The sequence below is a fragment of the Alnus glutinosa genome, chromosome 2 (assembly GCF_958979055.1).
Source record: "Alnus glutinosa chromosome 2, dhAlnGlut1.1, whole genome shotgun sequence".
NCBI lineage: Eukaryota > Viridiplantae > Streptophyta > Magnoliopsida > Fagales > Betulaceae > Alnus > Alnus glutinosa.
Window position 1 is genome coordinate 24780563 of NC_084887.1, and position 23924 is coordinate 24804486.

The 23924-nt window shown below is 37.1% G+C and overlaps 1 protein-coding gene and 1 pseudogene across 1 annotated transcript; one reads left to right on the forward strand and one right to left on the reverse strand.

Annotated features, from left to right (window-relative positions):
• Positions 1 to 8479: 8479 nt before the first annotated feature.
• Positions 8480 to 9620, reverse strand: LOC133860788 (carboxylesterase 1-like). The gene has a single exon (XM_062296411.1). It carries the CDS (start codon positions 9591 to 9593, stop codon positions 8601 to 8603), a length of 993 nt encoding a protein of 330 aa, XP_062152395.1. The 5' UTR covers positions 9594 to 9620; the 3' UTR covers positions 8480 to 8600.
• Positions 9621 to 12394: 2774 nt separating this feature from the next.
• Positions 12395 to 23325, forward strand: LOC133860399 (disease resistance protein RPS2-like; annotated as a pseudogene).
• The last annotated feature ends 599 nt before the right edge of the window (positions 23326 to 23924 follow it).

The window sequence follows — 23924 nt, forward strand, 5'->3', positions numbered from 1 at the left end:
TGCACTTACTGTTTGAAGAGAAAGTGGAAGCTGCTAGAAGGGTTCGGACAAGGGGACTTGATACCAGGGCTTAAGTTCTCTTGTTAAGCTTCCACGTGTTCTGTAGTCAGTAGCAGGGTAAGGGTGTAATCCAGCTGTGAAGGGTAGTATAGTCTTTTAGATAAGTTGTGTGGGTTAATTGTAATTTTATCTTATGTCAGTTGTATTGTCTTATTTCCCTAAAAGAGTTCCAGATTATCCTGGAACTTGTTAGTGGGCTGAATGCCCCGTAGGTAGTGGGTCAATCCATTACAGTAGTGGTCAGTTAATTGTAAGTGGGTTGCATTAGTTATGGGAAATGGGACAGTGGGTATCAACCACGTGTGGCAGTTACCTAGAGTCAGTGAGTTAGTCTTTTGTTTCATGTATTTAAACACAGGAGTAAATGAATGAAGGATCTCTGGAAAGTGTTAACCATATAACCGTGTGTTTATGTGTTATCTTTTGGAGTGTCAAGCATATAGCCGAGTGCTTATGTGAGTGGAGGATTAGCCCCTCGAAGTGCTATATTATTATTAATTATTTAAGATCATATCAAGTGGTATCAGAGCCGTGTTCCTGCGACCATGGCTGAGGGTACTCGTGTAGCTCAGTTAACCGAATCTTTGGCCAAGTTAAAAGAGGATTGTCTTGTTAAGAACCAGAAATTATCTCAACTAGCTGATTCTTTCAATCAACTTCGGGCAGACAACCAAGCATTTCAGAAGCAAACAGAAGAAAACCTGCATGTTATCATGGAGGCATTGTCAATCAAAGCTTCTGTACCGACTCCTGGGAAGGAACTTATGCAAGGGGAGACTAGTGGGGTAAAAAACCCCCTTATTCCTCCAAATGGGGAGGAAGAGAATGGCGTCCCAAAATCCAGTGGTTCCTTCATTCCCACAGCAACTGATGGGGGTGGGAATCAACCCCAGATCTGTAAATTTGGATTTTCCCAAATTTGATGGTGAAGATCCCATTAATTGGGTGTTGAAGGCACAACAATTCTTTGCTTATGGGCAAATTGCGGATAACCAAAGGGTTCCCATAGCCTATTTCCATATGGAAGGGAAGACATTACAGTGGTATAATTGGTTGATGGAATCTGGGACAGTACAGAGCTGGGAGGAGTTCGTGGTGGCGCTGAAAATGAGGTTCGCACCTTCAGATTATGATGATCCAGTAGGAGCATTTACAAAGCTGTAGCAAACCTCAACTGTGGATGAATATCAATCCCAGTTTGAGGTACTATCCAACCGAATACCTAGTTTAACAGAGGACTTCAGGGTGAGTTCCTTTGTTAGCGGTCTCAAGGAAGAGGTACGACTAATGGTTACTATGCTCAAGCCCAAAACCCTTCCAAATGCTTTTGGGTTAGCTCGACTGCAAGAACAGAAGATCAACCAAAGGAACCGAAACCCCAAGAACCAAAATTGGCCGTCCAAAACCTCTTACTCCAGATTGCCAACCCCAACTTATTCCAGCAAGCCCATCCACAATCAATCATCTAGCAATCCATCCCCAAACACTTTCCTTAACCGAAACACTGCTTCCCCCTATCCCAATAATCCCACCAAAAAACCCACTCTACCTATCAGGAGAATTTCTCCTAGTCAAATGCAGGAGAGAAGGACCAAAGGGCTGTGTTACTACTGCGACGAGAAGTACCAATTTGGGCATAAGTGTACAAAGCCCAGATTGTATGTGCTGGAAGGAATGGAATTGGAGGAAAAAGAAGAACCCGTGGAGGAAGGGTTGCTGGAATTCCAAGGAGAACAGGGGCCAGGGCTAGAGGAGGAGGGTGAATTGCTCGGCATTTCATTATATGCAGTGGCAGGGACACCAACTCCACGAACAATGTGGTTGATGGGCAGAATTGGAACTGTGGAAGTAGTAATTTTAGTTGACACTGGAAGCACTCACAGCTTTGTAGATCCAAGCGTGGCCAGAAAAGCACAACTTCCAGTTGAAGAAAAAGGGCAGTTGAAAGTGATGGTGGCAGATGGGGCCACTCTTTCCAGCCAGGGTTACTGTACGGCAGTAACTATTTCCCTACAAAGGTATACATTTTCTGCTAATTTACACCTTCTAACTCTAGGGGGGTGTGATGTGGTTCTAGGAGTGGATTGACTTAGTGGTCGCGGACCCATATTATGGGATTTTGGTACCCTTACCATGAAGTTTCCTCACCACAACGTAGAAGTAACCTTACAAGGCCTCTACCCAGCTCCTGAACTATTAGTTGCAAGGGAAATCATGCCTAAACCTCTTGGTGCGAGTTGTAAAGGAGTATGGGTACAGCTTATGGAAATTACTGCAGAACAGCCCAAAACGGTGCTGCACCCTGCTGTCCAGGAGCTTGTGGAAGGGTATTCAAGTGTTTTCAAAGAACCAGAAGGACTACCTCCCTCCAGGAGCTATGGCCACAACATCACTCTCAAGGATGAAGCCAAACCGACATGTGTGAGGCCCTACCGCTACCCATATTACCAAAAGGAAGAGATTGAGAAGCTGGTCCGTGAGATGCTAAGTTCGGGAGTTATTAGGCCCAGTCAAAGTCCCTATTCATCACCGGTGTTACTCGTAAGGAAAGCGGACGGTAGTTGGAGGATGTGCGTGGACTATAGGGCACTCAACCATGATACCATTAAAGATAAGTATCCTATCCCCAATATAGATGAAATGCTTGATGAGTTACATGGGGCTGTGATATTTTCTAAGTTAGACCTAAGGTCTGGTTATCATCAAATCTGGATGAGATTGGAGGATGTGTCTAAAACTGCCTTCCGGACACATGAAGGGCACTACGAATTCTTAGTAATGCCTTTCGGATTGACAAACGCCCCGTCTACTTTCCAAGGTTTGATGAATGAGGTGTTTAGGCCTTACTTAAGGAAATTCGTGTTGGTTTTCTTTGATGATATCCTAGTTTATAGTCGGAATCTTAAAGAACACCTCAAACACTTGAGGCTTATCCTTGAAGTACTAAGGGAACACAAGCTGAATGCTAAGTCCTCAAAATGCACATTTGGTAGTTTGGAGGTAGACTACTTAGGCCATGTTTTATCAGAAGAAGGGGTTAGAGCTGATCCTACAAAAATTGAGGCTATGAAGAACTGGCCAATTCCTAGAAATCCTAAGGCCTTAAAGGGATTCCTAGGACTAACCGGTTATTACAGAAAGTTTGTCAAGGGTTATGGAGGAGTGGCTGCACCTTTGACAGCCCTTTTGAGAAAAAATTCTTTTGGATGGAATGAAAGGGCTGCTGGAGCCTTTAGAGATCTTAAGGAGTTGATGTCCACCCCACCCGTCCTAGGGCTACCGGATTTTACAAAGAAATTTGTAATTGAATGTGATGCATCTGGGGCAGGTATAGGTGCTGTTTTAATGCAGGAATGAAGACCTTTAGCTTATTTAAGCCAAGGGTTAAAAGGGAAAAGTTTATTCCTATCCACGTATGAAAAAGAATTATTAGCATTGGTGATGGCAGTGAGGAAGTGGAGGCACTACATACTAGGGCAGTCCTTTGTAGTAAGAACTGACCAACAAGCTCTCAAGTACTTATTGGAGCAGAGGGTAGGTACACCGGCTCAGAAAAAATGGGTCTCTAAACTGTTAGGGTACGACTTCCTGGTTGAGTACAAAAGGGGAGAGAAAACAAGGTTGCAGATGCTTTGTCCAGGGTACCCTTCAGTGAATTAGAAGCAAAAGATGGAGGTATAACAATTGAAAATGATGCAGGTACACAAACTGTAGTTGTTGTAGAAGAAGAAGATGCAATCACCACAACAGACACTGATGCAGAAAGTGCAGAAGGGCAGGAAGCAGTTCAAAAAAATCAATCCAACATGCAAAAATCACAAGTACAGGCAATAAGCACCATCAAAGCTGATTGGTTAGAAGAGCTGAAGAAGGCTTACCTGGAAGACCCCTTACTTCAGGGATTACTCCAGCAGTTCCAGCAGGGCACCCTTGATTCACCAAAGTTCCAGATGCAGAATGGACTTCTTTTCTACAAAGGGCGCTTACATTTGGGTTCCATGGGAGACATCCAGCAGCAAATCCTGCATCAATTTCACAGCAGCCCCTTAGCAGGTCACAAGGGAAATCAGAAGACATATTCAAAGATCAAACAGAAATTCTATTGGCCAGGGTTAAAAGGGGATGTCCGAGTCTTCATTAGGGAGTGTGATATCTGTCAGAGGAACAAGGTGGAGAATATCCACCCAGCAGGGTTGCTGCAACCACTACCTATTCCAGAAAAGGTGTGGACTGAAGTGAGTATGGATTTTATAGAAGGCTTGCCAACTTTTCAGGGAAAGGATGTAGTTATGGTGGTTGTTGACCGACTGAGCAAGTATGCTCACTTCATTCCTTTGTCACACCCCTACACGGCTAGCTCAGTAGCACACCTATTCCTAGACCATATATTTAAACTCCATGGTTTACCTAAATCTATAGTCAGTGACAAGGATAAAGTGTTCACAAGCAATTTTTGGAAGGAGTTATTTCGCTTGAGTGGAATTGAACTCTTATTGAGTTCAGCTTACCATCCACAAACGGATGGCCAAACAGAAATATGAATAAAGGGTTGGAGGGGTATCTCAGAAGTTTTGTTGGGGATCGGCCAAAAGACTAGTTAAGGTGGCTCTCTCTCTCCGAATGGGCCTACAATACCTCTACACATTCTTCTACAAAATTAACCCCTTTTGAGGTGGTTTATGGTTATCCTCCTCCCCGGCTCTTACCCTATGTACCAGGTACCACCAAAGTTCAAGCTGTAGAGGAAACATTGAAGACTCGGGAATTTATTCTCTCCCTCATTAGAGAAAACCTACTAGATGCTCAAGCCAGAATGAAGCGGTTTGCTGACAAACACCGCACACCCCGTGATTATGAAATCGGAGATTGGGTTTATCTCCGACTTCGGCCCTACCGACAAATGTCGGTGTCCTTTAGGCGCAATCTCAAACTATCCCCCCGCTACTATGGCCCTTTCCAGATCACCCAGAAGATAGGCAAGGTTGCTTACAAACTTGACTTACCCCCAAATTCTCAAATCCACCCCGTGTTCCATGTGTCTCTTCTCAAGAAACAACTAGGAACCCGAACCACTTCCCTTGTCACCTTACCCTCCTTAACCCCAGATGGAACCCTAACACCAATACCGGAAAAAAATACTTACCAGAAGATTGTTGAAGAAGGGGAACTGAGCTGGAGTGGAGGTCCCCGTTCAATGGGCCGGATCAACCGAGGAGGACGCAACATGGGAGGATCTGGGTGTGCTTAAGAGAAAATTCTAGGACCTTGTGGGCAAGGTCCTTTGATGGGAGAGGCTGTGTTATGCACTTACTGTCTGAAGAGAAAGTGGAAGCTGCTAGAAGGGTTCGGACAAGGGGACTTGATACCAAGGCTTAAGTTCTCTTGTTAAGCTTCCACGTGTTCTGTAGTCAATAGCAGGGTAAGGGTGTAATCCAGCTGTGAAGAGCAGTATAGTCTTTTAGATAAGTTGTGTGGGTTAATTGTAATTTTATCTTATGTCAGTTGTATTGTCTTATTTCCCTAAAAAAGTTCCAGATTATCCTGGAACTTGTTAGTGGGCTGAATGCCCCGTAGGTAGTGGGTCAATCCATTACAGTAGTGGTCAATTAATTGTAAGTGGGTTGCATTAGTTATGGGAAGTGGGACAGTGGGTATTAGCCACGTGTGGCAGTTACCTAGAGTCAGTGAGTTAGTCTTTTGTTTCATGTATTTAAACACAGGAGTAAATGAATGAAAGATCTCTGGAAAGTGTTAACCATATAACCGTGTGTTTATGTGTTATCTTTTAGAGTGTCAAGCATATAGCCGAGTGCTTATGTGAGTGGAGGATTAGCCCCTCGAAGTGCTATATTATTATTAATTATTTAGGATCATATCACATTTTCAAACAAACTCGGACCCAAAACCAGCATCAGCACAGGTTTCAACGAATCAAAACTGGGATTTCCAAGAAGTACAAATCACGGCTAGGAAAAGGATGAAATCGGCCACCGTGAATCCCAACAAACCAAAATATAACACAAAAATACAGACAAACTACCCCTTCATCCCAGAATAGGACAAGAGAACAACCCCTTCTCCTCTAAAGGTGCCGACGACTCCCAAAGAGAGAAGAAATGCTTATTTATAGACAACTCCTAAACCAAACAACTAGGTAGGAGGGAAGTAGAGGGCTTCCCTCCTCCTTAACACGCTCAACCTTGGTCGCTTTTCTCAGAGGAGCCAAATCGCCAGAGCGAAAAGAGATCACTTTTGGAAGAAGAAAAAAAAAAAACCCATTTTTGCTAATATTTTTTGAATTCTAATCTGGTTTATAATAAATAAAAAATAATAATAAAAAAATAAAAAGAAGAAGAAGAAAGATGGACGAGACAAATTTGGTCTTTGAAATACTCTGAATTATCATCCAATAAAGTCATTTTCACTGGTCTTGTTTGAATTCTAATCTCATTTATAAAAAATTAAAAATAAAATAAAAATAAAGGGTCATTTTCCTTGTCTTTTTATCGTTAGCTTTGTTGTTTGTCATATGGTAAGGGTGGAGGACGTTGAAACAGAGAATTTACGAGAGGAACTTTGAACCCTTTCCATTTTCTTCAAGAGAGACAACTCAGACAAGACAACTATGTATTTATTGATTATAATATATAACAACTATTTATTGGTTATAATATATAACACCTTCTTGAAGAAAATGGAAAGCAAATATGAAAATAGTGTTAGATTAATAACTAACAATAATTTAATGACTCGTGCTTCATAATTGTTTTCCAAGAGATGAAACTATTTATTGATTATAATATATAACGCCTTGATGAAAATGGAAAACAATTATGAAAGTGTTAGATTAATAAATTTAACATTAATATGATTGATATTTGAAGCCCAAAAGGATCCTATTCCAAAACGAAAAGCCCAAAGGCTAGCCCTCGATTTTATTTTTATTTTTATAAGAAAAAATACAAATTTATCGGATGGCCTGACTGCCGACCCCCAAATAAAAATGAAAAATACTATTTTTCAATCTCCACCTATATTTTATTTTTTTTAAAAAAATTACCATTGAATCTATAAGACTTATATGTGAATCTTATATAACAAATAATGAATTTAAAGAAGAGATGGACGATAAGTTTTTCGCACTTTTTTCACCTACCCATTATTATTCTTTAGAGTTTTCTTCCCTCTTTAGCAATTCAGTTATTCCCTTTATTTTATTTTATTTTTTCCTCCTTGTGCACTCACTTCCTTTTTTCTTTCTCTTCTCTCTGAGCAAAAAATGCAAAATCATGAAAGATAAGTATCATACAGAACTAAAGCCCAAAAGAGATAAGTATTCCATAAATCATCTTCCTCTTAATTTTAAACTTCTTCCTCCTTCTCAACTCTTCCTCCTACTTTTCCTCTTCTTCTTCCCTTAGCTAATTTCATTGTATTGAGTTATTTTGGCCGAGTCACAAATAGAGTTAACTCTAATACTTCCTTCTTCCTCAATGTTTCTTTCGGTGGGTAAACAAATAAGTGAGATGCTAAACAAGGGATTCCAGGAGCGGCCCAATTTTGCTGTTGTTGTGGGTGAAGGTTTTGATAACAGTGGGAAAAAGACAATGATGACGAGTAGCACAAGGGACGAGTTGAGAGACAAAGGAGTGATAATGGTGTTCACTGACGTGGTACTATTGCATGGTTTGGCATGCAGCGACATGGATAGTTCTTTGGAGCTGTTTTTGGGTACCAAACATCACCACCGACCACCGTAGATTCTCCAACAGAGCACATCCATAAGCCAAACAGAGGAGATTGACAAATGTTAAGCCTAGTGTCCAAGCTACTACATTTAGTAGTGACACGGTTGGTACCGGCCACCCTTCCTTTTTTGTTTTTTTGTTTTTTTTCTTTTTTAAAAAAAAAAGTTTATTTATTTATTTTTTAATAAATTTATATTTTTTATTAAGATGGACACGTGTCGCCATCTTATTGGTTTGATGTAGCGCTGACATGATATTTAACAGAATCTGTCAAAAAAATTTACGAAATTTAACTCCAGGGATCGATTTGTAATTATAGTTTACCACAAGAATTTTATGAACTTTTTAAACCATAGGGAGTGATTCGTAATTATGGTATATCCCAGAGACCAATGGTGCAATTATCCCTAAAATATTTATGTTTAATGACTCTGCATTTTTTATGTTTTTATGGGTGATTACTTACCTCGAACAAGATTTGGATAAGCATCGTTGGAAAGGCAAATTGCATCGAAGGAATCATGACCTCCTTATAATTTTTATACAAAATGAAAAAATATTTTTTTCAATGAAATATTGCATGACGCTATTATTCAAGAAACAAAGATTTTATAAAGAAACCCTTAAAATTAAGAGGGTAAAAGGCTTATATGAAAAAAATCCCCTGCAAATCACCTTAATAACTTGGTTTTCTTATTAATTGACAATAAAACAAACAATTGAAATATTAAACTTGCTCCTAAATAACATATATTTAGCAGCATAATTAAAAAACAGAACATTAGACATGTCCTATGCATCCAAGCAAGATAATATAAAATCCTTAGCTACTTTAAACAATGCCTTGGCCTTCTCGGGATCAAAAAAATCCACCCCATGAAAATCTCCAACGCCAAAATGAGCCACCACTTGTACACACTTGTGCTCCAGCATCTTCACCGACTCCACCTGTCGGTCAAATAACGGGTCCCCATCAGAGCCACTCACAAAAATCCTCCATCCTAGCACCTTGATTTTCTCCAAGAGCTTGGATCCACCGCCCACCGTCGGATTGCAATACTCATGATCACGGTCAACCCCAATTGGCAGGGACAACTCCCACATAAGGTCACTGACAGATGTTGGCAAAACAGGGTCGTAAACAAGCCTCAGCTCTGACCCAGTCCTCTGGATCCCACCAAAAAATGGTTGATGCAATATCAGCCCTCGGATCTTCAACGGCTCTAGATGGCCAACTTCGTCAGCTGCACGTAGACCTGCATGGTAGGCTATGTTACCCCCAGCACTACTGCCCATGAGAAAACTAGAAGAAAAATCAGCATATTTTGTTAACCAATCATCTTGGGCGGTTTTGATCCAGTGCAACGCTTCCACGGCGTCATCATACGCCGCAGGCAGGCGATGCTCCGGTGCAAGCCGGTACTCGACCGATACGATGATCACACGGAGTTCGATCGCCATATTCACGCAAAAATCATGAAAAAGCGATGAGGCTGTACTGAATAGGATGAAGCCTCCCCCATGGTAGAAAACTACGAGGGGTAGCTTAGTGGGTGAGTTATCTAGTGCTTCCGACGGTAGGAAGAGTCTGACCCAGGTGTTGTTTGATTGGTTGATGGGAATGTCTTTTGAGAGAACTGGAATGCCAAGGCTCGGATCCGATGTTGGTGGGGTCTCGGGAATTTCGAGTCTGCGAGTGATCGTACCGTCAGGGTTGAGGACGATCTGAAGGCGCTGGTAGGGATCCATGCCAGGATTTGGAGATGCAGTTTGATCAGTTGACATTTCTGAACCTTCTGATGGCTTATATAATTCGATTATTGTTGCTAATTACCTTTCTACCTACTTATAGATGCTTCAAGACTTCGTATGATGTACAGATCGTTGACTAATTTATTCATTTGTTAGGTGTATGTTGTGACACGTTTCCAGAGACTGGATAAAGAAAGATGGCCGGAAGAGACAAATTTAGACTTTGCAATACTATATATATATATATATATATATGAAAAAATTACAATTTAGGTCATCAAATTGTCAGTCGTTTTATAAATAGTTTTGCGAATTGTATTTTTTTTTTTTTTAAAGGAAAGGTAAATCTTTCATTAATAAAAGAAGGGTACAGACCTAACTACCATATAGGTGTACACAAGACACTCCCAAACAGGGGATCGAATACCTCACCTGAGCTAAAAGACTCAAATCAATACAGACAGAAATTTTACAAATAAAAACCTAGCCAAATAGAATGATGCCTCTACAATGACATAAACCTTTACTTTAAAGGGAGTCGATTACACATTCTGGCTAAAAGCAATGACTAGATTGATCAGCACAAAGCAAACTACCAAAAGAACACACCAACAACCAACCCCACCGGATCAACACCGTGGGACAACAACTCCACCATTAGCTCAAAAGGCTAAGGGAAAAACAACAAGAAGACGTAAACAAAAAATAAATACAACTACAAATGCAATGGCCGAACCATTTCTCCCACTTCGTACAACTACAAAATAGTTTGATGCATGTTCTCGAACTCCATGAAAATCGCCCCCAATGATTCTTGAGTCATTCCAAGAAAATCGCCCCTAATCCACACCCAAAAAAATCCCCCACAATCAAGCAAAGTCAGTCTGGAAATAGAGCCGCACGTCGCCCCTATAGTGAAATAACCGGTGAAAACAAAAACCCTGAATCCACCGATCCCATTCCCCTAAACTGCCATTCCAATGTAAAATCCCTAAGCCGTCATTGCTGCAAAACAACTATGAATAGCATCTGAGCATCTCTGACGTGGACAATTGAACCAGCATCAGCGGATCAAAACGGCCGGAAAATCCTTGGAAGAAAATTCAAACTTGGACCAGTGCGATTTCGTCTCGCGAAACCAGCCAAAACAACGGCTTATCACAAAATCATGGTAGAAATCAGACACCGAGCACCGCGAATCAAGAGAAATCGTTTACCGATTACACCTTACCAAGCGAAAGAAAAAACACGTCTCCATCCCGTAACCCCTTCAGTTGCATACGACACCCAAAGAGAGAAGGAGACTTATTTATAAACAAAACCTACCACAACCTATTGGGGAGGAGGGAATCAGAAGGCTCCCCTCCTCCCTTATCACACTCAAAAAAGACCTTTGCTCACATAGGACAAAGAGCCAGAGAGAGAGAACGAAAGACTCGGTGTTGTCTTACGAATTGCTAACACTTGAACTTTGACCACCGAAACTACAAAAAGGTTTCAAAAATGTTAATTTTGTCGAAATATGCCTATAATACTCTTGTCATATGTCATTTTTTAATTAAAAAATAATAAAAATTATATTTAAAAAAAAAAAGCCTAAAATTTTTTTATTATTTTTTTTAAAAAAATAAAATAAAATAAAATAGGTGTTTAGGTGTTGGCTACCTTCCCCCTAAGACTGGGGGTGGCCGTGCGGCCACCCTCGGCCACTGTGGTTAGCCGCGTAGTCACCCTACTCTGGCAGCCACCCTGAAACACCCATTTTTTTAAAAAAAATAAAATAAAATAAAATAAAATTTTAGTTTATTTTAGTTTTTTAATTTTTAATTTTTAATTTTAGTTTTTTAATTATTTTTTATTAAAAAAAATATTTTTTAATTAAAAATTACACGTGGCATGAGTATTGTAGGCATATTTCGATAAAATTGGCATTTTTGAAACGTTTTGATAGTTTGGGAGGCCAGAGTCCAAGTGTTAGTAGTTCATGGGGCTACTTACAAAACAGCTTGTAATTTGGGAGCTAAACTGTAATTTTTTTCAATATATTATATATTTAAGTCATTTTTGCTGATCTGTTTTGAATTCTAATCTCATTTATAATAAATAAAAAACAAAAAAGAAGAAGAAGAAAGATGGAAGAGACAAATTTGTCTTTGAAATACTCTGAATTATCATCCAATTAAGTCATTTTCACTGGTCTTGTTTAAATTATAATCTCATTTATAAAAAATAAAAATAAAAGGACATTTTAATTTCCTGGTCCTTTTATCGTTAGCTTTGTAGTTTGTCATATGGTAAAGGTGGAGGACGTTGAAACAGAGAATTTACGAGAGACACTTTGAACCCTTTCCATTTTCTTCAAGAGAGACAAGACAACTATGTATTTATTGATTATAATATATAACACCACAACTAAATATTTATTGATTATAATATATAACAACTATTTATTGGTTATAATATATAACACCTTCTTGAAGACGATTGAAAGCAAATATGAAAATAGTGTTAGATTAATAACTAATAATAATTTAATGACTCGTGCTACATAATTGTTTTCCATTTTCTTCAAGAGATACAACTATTTATTGATTATAATATATAACACCTTGATGAAAATGGAAAACAATCATGAAAGTTATAAGCTTCTTCCTCCTTCTCAACAATCATGAAAGTATTCCATAAATCATCTTCCTCTTAATTTTAAGCTTCTTCCTCCTTCTCAACTCTTCCTCCTACTTTTCCTCTTCTAAGACCCTTGGCTAATTTCATTGTATTGAGTTATTTTGGCCGAGTCACAAATAGAGTTAACTCTAGTTCTTCCTTCTTCCTCAATGTGTCTTTCGGTGGGTAAACAAACAAGTGAGATGCTAAACAAGGGATTCCAGGAGCGGCCCAATTTTGCTGTTGTTGTGGGGGAAGATTTTGTTGTTGCTGTGGCTGAAATTAGTGATGAGAGAGGCAACATCATTCTGACTGTTACTTAGAAATTGGTTTCCACTAATGCACTCCTTGGTGAAGCTTCTGTTGCCCTTTTGGCTACTCGCGCGGTTGGCTGCAGCTTCTTCTGGCTGTGGCAATCTGTTTCTAGAGGGTGATGCTCAGCCGGAATGTCCTAGTCTTGAACTTGAGCAGAAACCCTAACCGTGGCTAGCTTTTACCTCACCTGCCTGTTAAAGCATTCTTCACAACCTAACAACCTCTCTTTCTCTTCCATCTTCCCCCAGTTTCTTTATCCTTCCCTGCGCCTCACTTAGAAGTGAGATCTTTTACATTTAGGGTAGCATGATTACCATCATGACAGATTCAAATCAGTGAGTCTATACAGCTGCAGTAACTTCTACCACTATGGAAATATCTAGCCACTCTCGACCAACAACCTCTTTTCATAAGTTACACAAGCTCCAGATCTGTACGGTGATCAAATTAAGCAAATTGAGGTCCAAATATAAACGGAAGGACTTTCTTTTTAACAACAATAGACCAGATCATTCACGCTAATGTAAAACCAAAAACTTTTGCTAATTCTCTGTATCCAAGTGTTTCTGTATTTAAGGTCTAAAAGAAAATTATGTTCTCTTACCTTAACAAGAGCTTGAATCGAAGCTTGAAGCCTATAAATGCACGGCAAAGCACCGTCATCTGTCTCACAGCTAAAAAAAAGAAGAGAAAAGTAGCATTAATAAATGGTAAGATAGGCATTCTCGAAAACTTTCTTGAATAAACAGAGACATACACATGCATGCAAGCACAGATAATCTAAATTAACTTCTTCTATGACTGCACAGGCATCTGCATACCAAGTCATGCAGGACTCGGAAAGAACAATTTTAGACCATATTCTCTTTCAGAGGACAGTCAATTATATGTACGTTTTGAAGTTACCTGCCGAATCCAAAATTTATTAATATCAAATATATTAGCTCGACTTCTTTAGTGTAGAGATTCTAAATGAATAATTCAAAAATGGAAAGAATCTAGTTCAGCAAATTACTAGAAACAAAAATAATATTAGTGGTTGAAAAGAAAATAAAGAACAATTACCCAAAAAAAAAAAAACCTTTGTTATATTTGTTACTGGGGTAAACCAGTGCATCTCATTACCAGAAAATTCCTTTGTTATTTGTTATCAATTATAGTGGAATTGCCACTATCAAGTTTGTCCCTATGCTAATTTGCCATATAACCTCATTCTTCAGGATGGACATTTCATCCGAACTATTGACAGCATCATTGTTCAGCTATTTTAAAAAAACGTTACTGCTCAAAATTATAAGACAATCCATTAATCAAGCTGATTTTAGGAATAAGCTTACCTAGATAGGAATTTTCAAATACCCATCCAATGAGAAAAATAATTTATCTTGCTACAGTGAAATCCATGACAGATATGTATTTAAAGAACTTATAACTATAATAAAGCAAATAAAAAAACTTACAGGTCGAAGTTATGTTCAGTTTGAAGGTCACGCCCATGCAACATAACAGAAAGAACAGTAACCCAAATAAGGATCTAGATAATGAAAGTATCAGTCATTGACAATATTAGCTAGACTGTCAATACATATAAAAAGGAAATTTAACGTGTGATAACTATGCATGCACCCAAAATAGAAGACAAGTCATCAGTACTCCACCTAGCTGTCAAAGAAATACTAGGCCACCTAAGTGTAATATATTATTCCTTTTTGGTTGTGGCCTTTATATCACATTTACGGTATTTACTATGTTTATTATTTTTTCAATAAACATATACGGCTTTATGGATATTTCCATTAATTTAGATTACCGTAAATATGGAATCGGTATTATGGTTATTTCTATTAATTTAGATTACCGTAAATATGGAATCGGTTAATTGATTTTAAAAATCAATTAACAATATGGTTTCTTTGATGGAAGGAAACAATACGGTGTTTACCATTTGAGGGTCCCTAACCTAGCCTATAAATAGAGTGCCTGTGTACACCATCAGTACAGCCATCAAGCAATAGGCATAGGTTAGAAGATCCCTCAAATAATCTTTCTTGTTCTTCAGATGGATCGTGGAGACGCTTGAACAAACATGGCTAGAGGTAAGCCTGAATCCTGTTTATTCGTTTTCCGCTGCGCATGTTAGATTAAATAATATGTTGATTATTTCTATCATGTGGTATCAGAGCCAGCCTCTGTGCTATTTTGCTCAGCATATAATTTTACTATGCGTTATCAATATTGAATCAAGTATTTTTTATTGGTTATCAATATTGAATCAAGTATATTCTATTTGGTATTGTTCACTGCTGTTTGTCAATATTGTTTGAGCAATATTTCGTCTTTTGTGACATGATAGAAACGCATTAGCGATTATTTTGTGAATATTTGTTGTTCACGTACTGTTTGTGAAAACCCATAAATTTGATATAACTATTTTTTGTTTTATCACTATTCTGTGTATTGTGATATACTGCCTAATTTTGAGTTGTTGTAATCTTGATATGGGTATTTTCATAAAGGGGTGGTGGCTAGGGTTCCATTTTTAGGGTTTTCAACCCATCTGGAACATTACGGGTCGGGTTGGTTGGTGACTGGGTAGGGTTTCGACCCATTAAAGTTTTTGGGTTTGATATATTTTCGGGTAGGGTTTTTTTAAAACCCATGCAGTTTTGGGCCATTTAAGTGGGCTGACCTAGTTTGGGCCAGCACTATACATAGACCCAGAGGCCTGACCCGATTAAGTGGGTTGACCTAATTGCCAAATACAGTAGCCCATTTGGAGTCTTGTGACCCAAAAGCCCAACCCAATATAGTAGCCCAATACAGATACCCAACCCAAATTAAGTGGGTTAACCCAATTGGGTCAGCCCAATACAGCAACCCTTTTCAGTAACCCATCAAGTTCTTTTTAAAAGGGGAATTTAGGCCTTATGGTGTTTAGAACCTGGGTTCACCAGGTGTAAAGAGCCTTGGCCACTTACTAAACCATTAGGCCATGTTTTTTATTATGTCCTCATATTGCAGTTTTATTCCACTTATTATTTACAGTGTTGTATTTTAAGATTGTTGTTTCTTTAATACATATATTGAGGTATATATTTTAATTTTAAATTTATATTGTTTAAATATAAATTGTTTGATGCCTAGACCTAAGAATAATTAACAATACCATATATATTGGTGTGTTTACAGTAATATCTAAGAATGCAATGTCGGGGAAAGTTCTGGCAAGGAAAGTCTTGGGATTTAAGTGTGTCCGGTGTGACCCCCCTCACTTTCCTGGGAGCTCATCTGCTTGCACCTTGGAAAATGCTGTTTACCCCATTTAGGTATTTGTTTGTTATATTCTTGGGGCTATTAAGGGGGCATCTATAAAGTTGTTAGATGTTAATGAAGTCACAATTATTATTATGATTTTGGGAGAGCCAAAGCATCCCAATTTTTGAATAATAATTGCATCAAGATTACACACACGTAATTATCATGATAATTATGGGAGAGCCAAAGCATCCCATTTTTGTATGATAATTACATCAGGATTACACGCATGAACCTCATAAAGATTTATTAGATGTTCATGAATTACAGCGTGATTATTATGATTTTGGGAGAGCCAAAGCATCATAATTTTGTAATAATTGCATAAGGATCATACACATGAACTTCATATAGAAAAATTAACATCGTCTTGTAGTTAATTCATAAATTTAATTACTTATCCCCAAAGGGAAGTTTTTATTTTTATGACTTAATTAGAATAAGATAACAAATTTAGTATTAAAAGTGAAATTTCTTTCGGTTGCCCAAAGGTACGAAGAATTTTATTTATTAATATTTAAATTTGCTTTAGTCTTGTTAATAAAGAGTAAATTTCATGCGTGATGCAACCTTTGCCCACAGGTAGGTTGAAATTTACTATTTACTATTTAAATTGGCATTGGCCAATTTGAAATAAAGTTACTTCATAGCATTAAAGTATTTATTTTAATTTTGGGTTATTGCAGCTATTCCTGTTACTCTACCTTTTGATGGTTTTATATTCCAATACATTATGATAATATTTTTCTGACTGGAAAAATGATTGATATGCTTTTTCATTTGGGGTGTTAAAAATTTTGGTACTCCGTGTGGACAAACCACCTACTCCCGCGGAATTAAGTACGCCACGTGAGATTATTAAGCATGAACGGTGGGAGTGATTTAATCACTTAAGTTAGATGTTCATGAAATCTCATGTCACTAAAGTCATCAGGGATTTATTCCTTAATGTTTTAGAGCCAAAGTTTTATAAAGGTTGTTTATGAACATTTAGTAAGTTCAAACAAAACTTAGCCAGCACCCTAATAGAAAAAGCTTTAAAGACAAACCTTTTACAGTTTCTGAAGTGTTTATAATCCCATTATGGGAATGAAGGATATTATAGATTAGCTTAAGTCCCTAAAGATTGAGATTTTTGAGTCATTGTTGGTCTATTTCAATTTTTTGAATTCTCTCTTCTAAGTGTAGAATTTTATCTTGTAACACACGTAAGGATAAATGGTTAGTAAATAAACTTCTAACCATGTGTGTTCAAGGATATGAGAGAATTTATAAAGTGTTCACATGATTATTCATGTCAAAGGAAGGACCAATAAATGCAATCATGTCCAACACTTAAAGCATGAGAATAAGGTGCCAATAAAGTATTATGGCAATCAAGATACATATTTCTCATGAAATAAAGAAAATTAAGGGCATATAAAGAAAGATTGCATGAAGTATAAGAAATGACTTAAAATAAAGATAATCTCCATATCTAGTATGTCGTGAATCTCTTTTAGTGACTCAATCAAATATATTGTGGATTGATTATGGTTTAACAATCCACATTGTCAACACAAATGCAGAGTCCTTTTTAAAATGGATAACACGTGTTTATAATTTGAGCTTGTTGGGATCTATAGGTTAATTTTAAAATTCAATTATAATTTTGACCTCAAAAAAATGATTTATATTCCATAATCTTTTTGAAATCTATTTTCTAGTTTGGCTTATTAAAAATTTCAATTTTATTTTAAACTTGAAATTTTTCTTATTTTTTGGTGGAATATTGGTTGGGGTTTATTTAAAGTCTATTTAAAATTGACCTACGTCCCAATTTTTGAAACAAAATTATTTGTTTATTCCTGCATAGTGATGTTGACGTAAAGTAGAGTCTTTAAGAATTTAAAAATGCTCTTGTTATGGCTTTGGAGATTGAAATATATCTCCATACAGAAAATAAAAGTCGGTGATTTACTGACTTTGGTACTTGTGTGGATTGCATAAGGGAAAGCATACCAACAAGACCATTAGAGGTGCCAAAGAGAGCCTTTTAAAATTCTTGAGATCATGTACATTGAAATATGTTAACCTTTCCATACTCATTGCTTAAATGGTCAGAGATATTTTTATCTCTTTCAATGATGACCATATAAAGTTTATGTATGTCTATCTTCTAAATATTAAAGCTGGGGTATTGAATGCTTTCAATATCTATAAGGAAGAAGAAGAGAAACAATATGAAGATCATAAGATCTAATATAGGCATAGAGTATTAAGGTAGGTACACACAAAGGGAAATGATTAGTAATACTAATCTGCTATTACCCTTATAGAGTAAAGCTTTGAAGACCATTGTGTATATGTTAAACAGTATTCCATCTAAGGTTGTCCATAAGACACCTTTTAAAGTATGAAATATATAGAAGCTTAGTTTAAATTATTTACACATATGGGGTTGCCTTGCTAAAGAGAGGATTTATAATCCTCGCCTAAGGAAATTAGATTCAAGGACAATCAGCGGATCTTTTATAAGCTATCTAGTAAACTTTAAAGGGTTTTAATGTTTTATTATCCTTCATATAAGCCTAGAGTTGTTGATTGTAAAATTTCTAGAGGATACGGAACCTAGTGGGAGTGCTCATTCACATAAATTGGAATTTGAGGAAGCACTAGAGTTGGCCAAATCTCCTCCTCATAGAGGATGATTGATTGTATTCAGGAAAATCAGATTGATTATCCTGAGCCACAATCACTTCTAGAACAACCAACTCATACAGAACAGGTTCAAAATCTATTCTCCCATTGCAAAATACAGAGGAAGTAGAATTAAGAAAATCCTATAGAATAAGTAGATTAACAATTCTTAGTGATTATGTTGTATATCTCCCAGAGTCTGATGTTGACGTTGGACATAAAGATGATCCAAATTTGTCTTCACATGCTATGAATGGAGAAAACTCCTCATTGAGATTCAATGCCATGAAGTGAGAGTTAAGTCCATGGCTGAAGGGTCGAGCTAGACTCGTAGCCAATGGTTTTACTCATAAGGAAGGCATTGATTATCGTGAAACATTCTCTCCAGTGTCTAAGGATGGTTCATCAAGATGATCATAGCATTAGTAGCTTATTTTTGATCCAGAGCTACATCAAGTGGATGCGAAAACAACTTTTCTGAATAGGGATCTTAAGGACGAGGTTTACATGAAACAATCAAAAGGTTTTATAAATAACAGTCAGAAAGCTTGCAAATTAAAGAATTCTATTTATGGGCTGTGATAGATCTCTCAATGGTAAGATACTTTTTACAAGGTTATTGTTTATAGAAAACCTTGTTGATTAGTATATATACCTTAAGGTCAGTGGGAGTACAGTAATCTTTCTAGTCCTATATTTGCAAGTGGTGATTTAGGTTTGCTACATAAAGTTCACAAAACTTTGAAATGAAGGATTTGGGTGAAACCTCTTATGTCTTTTGACATAGAGATTCACAGAGACATAAAGAATATTAACATTGTCTCGGAAGGCCTACATTGAAAAAAGTTTTGGAAAAAAAAAATTAGAATGAAGGATTTGCACCTTCAGTAGCAATTAAGAGGGACTAATTAAATACAGATTAATGTCCCAAAAGGTATTGGAATAAGGGCAGATGAAAAGTTTTAAGCGTCTGCATTATACATAACCATATGACTGACAATAAGTATATTGAGTCAATAAAGTGCTGCAAATAAAGCCTTGCGGTATATGCAAGGAACCAAGAAGAACAACTTAACCTAAGGATACACTTTCCATTTGAAGGTGGTTAGTTGTTTAGATTTGAGTTTGCTGATTGTGTAGATAGTAGAAAGTCTACTCTAAGGTATATATCTTTTTATTGAAGAATAGATCCTAGAGATGCAGTTTGCAGACTATAGTTGCTACGTCTACCAAGAAAGCTAAAAGTCTAGCGTGCTATGAATTTGGTACACAGGCATGATGGTTGAGACATTTGTTGAAAGTCTCAATCTTGTCGATTTTACAGTTAGACCATAAAGATACTCTGCGGTAATTCTACTGTAATCTTCTTTTATAAGAATAAAGAGTAGAAGCAGAAGTAAATCGACATTAAGTATCTCAGTACGAGAGATAACATTAAGAGACATAAAGGGTCTATTGAGCATATAAGTACTGAATTAATGATTGCGGATCCCATGACTTAAAGTTTACCGGTAAAGAAAGAATAAAGTCATGCGGAATATATGAGACTCATTAATTCATTTTCGCTTGGTTTGTCTCTTTTTGGTCTATAGACATAAAGTTATTGTAATAAAGATTTTTTGTGAACATTTGTTATTTTATCCATGAGGATAAATAAAGTTGGACCCGAATGACTTATAGGAAGTTCATTCATAAAGCTTGATTATCCATAAGGTACTCATGTAAGGAGTGTTTTACATCGTGATACATGGAAGGGACGACCTAATTTTATAATGGTTTTACCGCCATGATTCGTGTGAAACATTTCTTAACTGAGTTGGAGGATTCCATAAAAGATTGGCCAAAACTAAAGAACCTAATACCATATGGTCATGTGTTATAAAGTCCAAGTGGGAGAATGTAATATATTATTCCTTTTTGGTTGTGGCCTTTATATCACATTTACGGTATTTACTATGTTTATTATTTTTTCAATAAACATATACGGCATTATGGATATTTCCATTAATTTAGATTACCGTAAATATGGAATCGGTATTATGGTTATTTCTATTAATTTAGATTACCGTAAATATGGAATCGGTTAATTGATTTTAAAAATCAATTAACAATATGGTTTCTTTGATGGAAGGAAACAATACGGTGTTTACCATTTGAGGGTCCCTAACCTAGCCTATAAATAGAGTGCCTGTGTACACCATCAGTACAGCCATCAAGCAATAGGCATAGGTTAGAAGATCCCTCAAATAATCTTTCTTGTTCTTCAGATGGATCGTGGAGACGCTTGAGCAAACATGGCTAGAGGTAAGCCTGAATCCTGTTTATTCGTTTTCCGCTGCGCATGTTAGATTAAATAATATGTTGATTATTTCTATCACTAAGAACTCCGGATGTAAGAAGAGTTGGACTTTGGGTAATTGTGGGAGTCGGAAAAACAGCCATAATGCAGAACATGAATAATAATGCTGATGTTGCTAAAATGTTTGATATTGTCATTTGGTTAACTATATCAAGTATTTGGGCATAGAAATGTTGCAACGTGCAATTACGCAACGGCTCAAATTCAATGTGGAAGATATCACTCAACCTGATGAAATTGCTCAAAGAATACGTACAGAGTTGGAATGCAAAAAGTACTTACTTCTTTTGGATGAAGTTTCTGAAGTTTTTGATCTGCATAAGATAGGAATCAGTTGCAACCAAAATGATAGTAAGGTGGTATTGGCAACTAGATATTTTCATATTTGTGATGGTATGGAGACAGATGTGGAAGTTCAAGTGCAACGGTTGTCTGAAGATGATGCATACAAGATGTTCTTGGAAAAACTAGGTCGAAATGTAAATCTTTCAAGTATTGAACCAATAGCCAGAAAAGTTGCTTACGAGTATTCTTGTTTGCCATTCTTGATAGAAAAGATAGCGTCAACCTTCAAAAGATATAAAGAAAACTATGAATTGTGGAGTGAGGGACTAAGGAGACTGCAATGGCTCAATACCAAAGTCCAAGGCATGGATGAAGTGATTGGGTTCTTAGAGTTCTGTTATAATCAATTAGGTGATGAGGAGAAAAAGTTTTGCTTTCTGTACGGTGCATTGTATCTTGGAGATTGTGAAATATATATAGATCATTTGTTGGAATGTTGGAAAGCTGAAGATTTTATTCATGATGCAAATGAGTTCAGAGTTGCACGCCGGAAAGGGTGGGGTATATTGAATGACCTTATCCTATCGTCCTTGCTAGAGATGAGTGAAAAGATGAATCATGTAAGGATGAACAAAGTAGTTCGGAGAATGGCCCATAAAATATCCAAAGAAAGCAATCATCTTAAAATTTTGGTGAAACCCGATGAGGAGCTGCAAGAGGCCCCCAATGAGATAGAATGGCAGAAGACAAATAGAATCTCCTTGATGGATGATAATTTGCACACTTTACCAGAAAAGCCATGTTGCAGTAGTCTTTCAACATTGTTCTTACAGAGAAATCTTTCTTTGAGAGTAATTCCCGAGTCATTCTTTGAACTCATGCAAGAGTTACGAGTTCCAGACTTACATGACACTAGAATTACATCATTACCATCATCGATATCTAGCTTGACATGCCTCAAAGCGCTTTATCTGAATTCTTGCAAGTGTTTGAGGAAACTCCCAACTGAAATAAAAAAACTTGTATGCCTTGAGATACTTGATATTCAAGGTACTGAGATTAATTTTATACCAATTGAGATTCGAGGCTTGACTGAGTTGAAGTGTTTACGTCTTTCATTATCAGATGTTGGCATGGGGCAGTCAAGTGATGCAGAATTTGGTAAAGATGTCTTATCAAAACTTTTCTTATCGGAAGAACTAAGAATCAATGTAAATAAGGGTTTTCTGAAAAAGGAGAATGCTATGGATGGCTTCCTTGAAAAAGTTGACTTCACTTTCAATTTGCTTTCCCATAGTGGATTATCTAGAGGCGTTTATTTCAGAGTTCCCTCAATGGGAGGTTCTTAACTTCAAATTCCAATTTTCTGTTGGTTCCCATTACCAAACCAGGTATAAAAATTTTGATAATTCGAAATATCAGATGAGGAGGTGTTCGATGTTTACAAATGGTGATGGTGTAGGTCGTGCAATTTCAGAGGTTTTTGCACAAAGCGATGCATTTGAATTGACTGGCCACAAGGGAGCTTCAAAACTATCAGATTTTGGTGTAGATAACATTAACATGATGCGTGGTTGTTTGATTGAAGGGTGCCATGAAATTGAAATCTTGTTGATGGTAATAGTATAACGAACAGTGCATTAACAGGGTTGGAAGAGATGCACATTAATGATGCTGCAAATTTGACAAGTATTTGGGAAGGAGTTGTTCATACTGGAAGCCTAGCCCGACTAAAGACTCTTAACTTTATGCAAATGTATGAGTTTAAAGAAGATCTTCTCCAACGGCATGATTGCACAACTCTCTAGACTTCAAAACTTAAAAGTTGAAGAGTGTTCTGAAATCGAAGAGATAATTATGGAGTCTAAAAACAGTGGTTTGGAACCTGATGTGCTTCCAAATTTGAAGACACTAGAATTGCTTGATCTTCCAAAAGTAAGAAGCATTTGGATTAGTGACTCTATAAAGTGGTCATCTTTGAAGAAGATTGAGATATCTATGTGTCAGTTGTTGACAAGATTGCCCTTCAACAAGGAGAATGCAATCAATTTGGAGTGTATTGAAGTCCAACGATCATGGTGGGATGCATTGGCATGGCAAGAAGCTGACATTGAACAAAGACTACGACCTATATGCAGCTTCAACTAGTGGTTTGGGTTTTCATCCTTCTCGACAGCCCTTCATGTGTGTAAGTTGGTACTTGGTAGTAGGAATGTCATTGAAGGTCCTATGTTCTTTCCTTTTCAAGGTGTATTATATGCCTATTATCTTGACATGTTTGATTGTGTTTGAAACTCGAATTTGTGAGTGTTCATAATTGTCACAATCTTTGATCATTAGCGCTCATAGTTGTCCCAAATATTTAATGATAAATTTTTCTATGCTTCCGTATTCTAGTAATTAAGATAGCAATTTAGCTTAAATTAAATGAGTTTTGTATAGCCAAACCTACCCTTTCAAGTACTTTCAATTTCAATAAGCTACTTGGGAAAGCCCGAATCTTGTTTGGCTTAGGACTACCTTAGTCCATTGCATTTTCATCTTCCTTAATAAGTTATAGATATTATGCTTTAAATGTATGGTGTTTGAAGTTTTAGGTGAGCAAAAGAACTACACATTAACCCTCTACACTTTCCTTTTTAGTAACCAAACCTAGCTTTAATTGAAATTGTAGTTAGATTATAGCCTCTGTTACTTGAAGTTTATTTTCTTGTTCTAATCAAATTCAGCAACACAGCATACAAGAA

Bases quoted from the DNA above. Each gene is read 5' to 3' on its own strand.
- LOC133860788 (XM_062296411.1), bottom strand. From the start codon at position 9,593: ATGTCAACTGATCAAACTGCATCTCCAAATCCTGGCATGGATCCCTAC.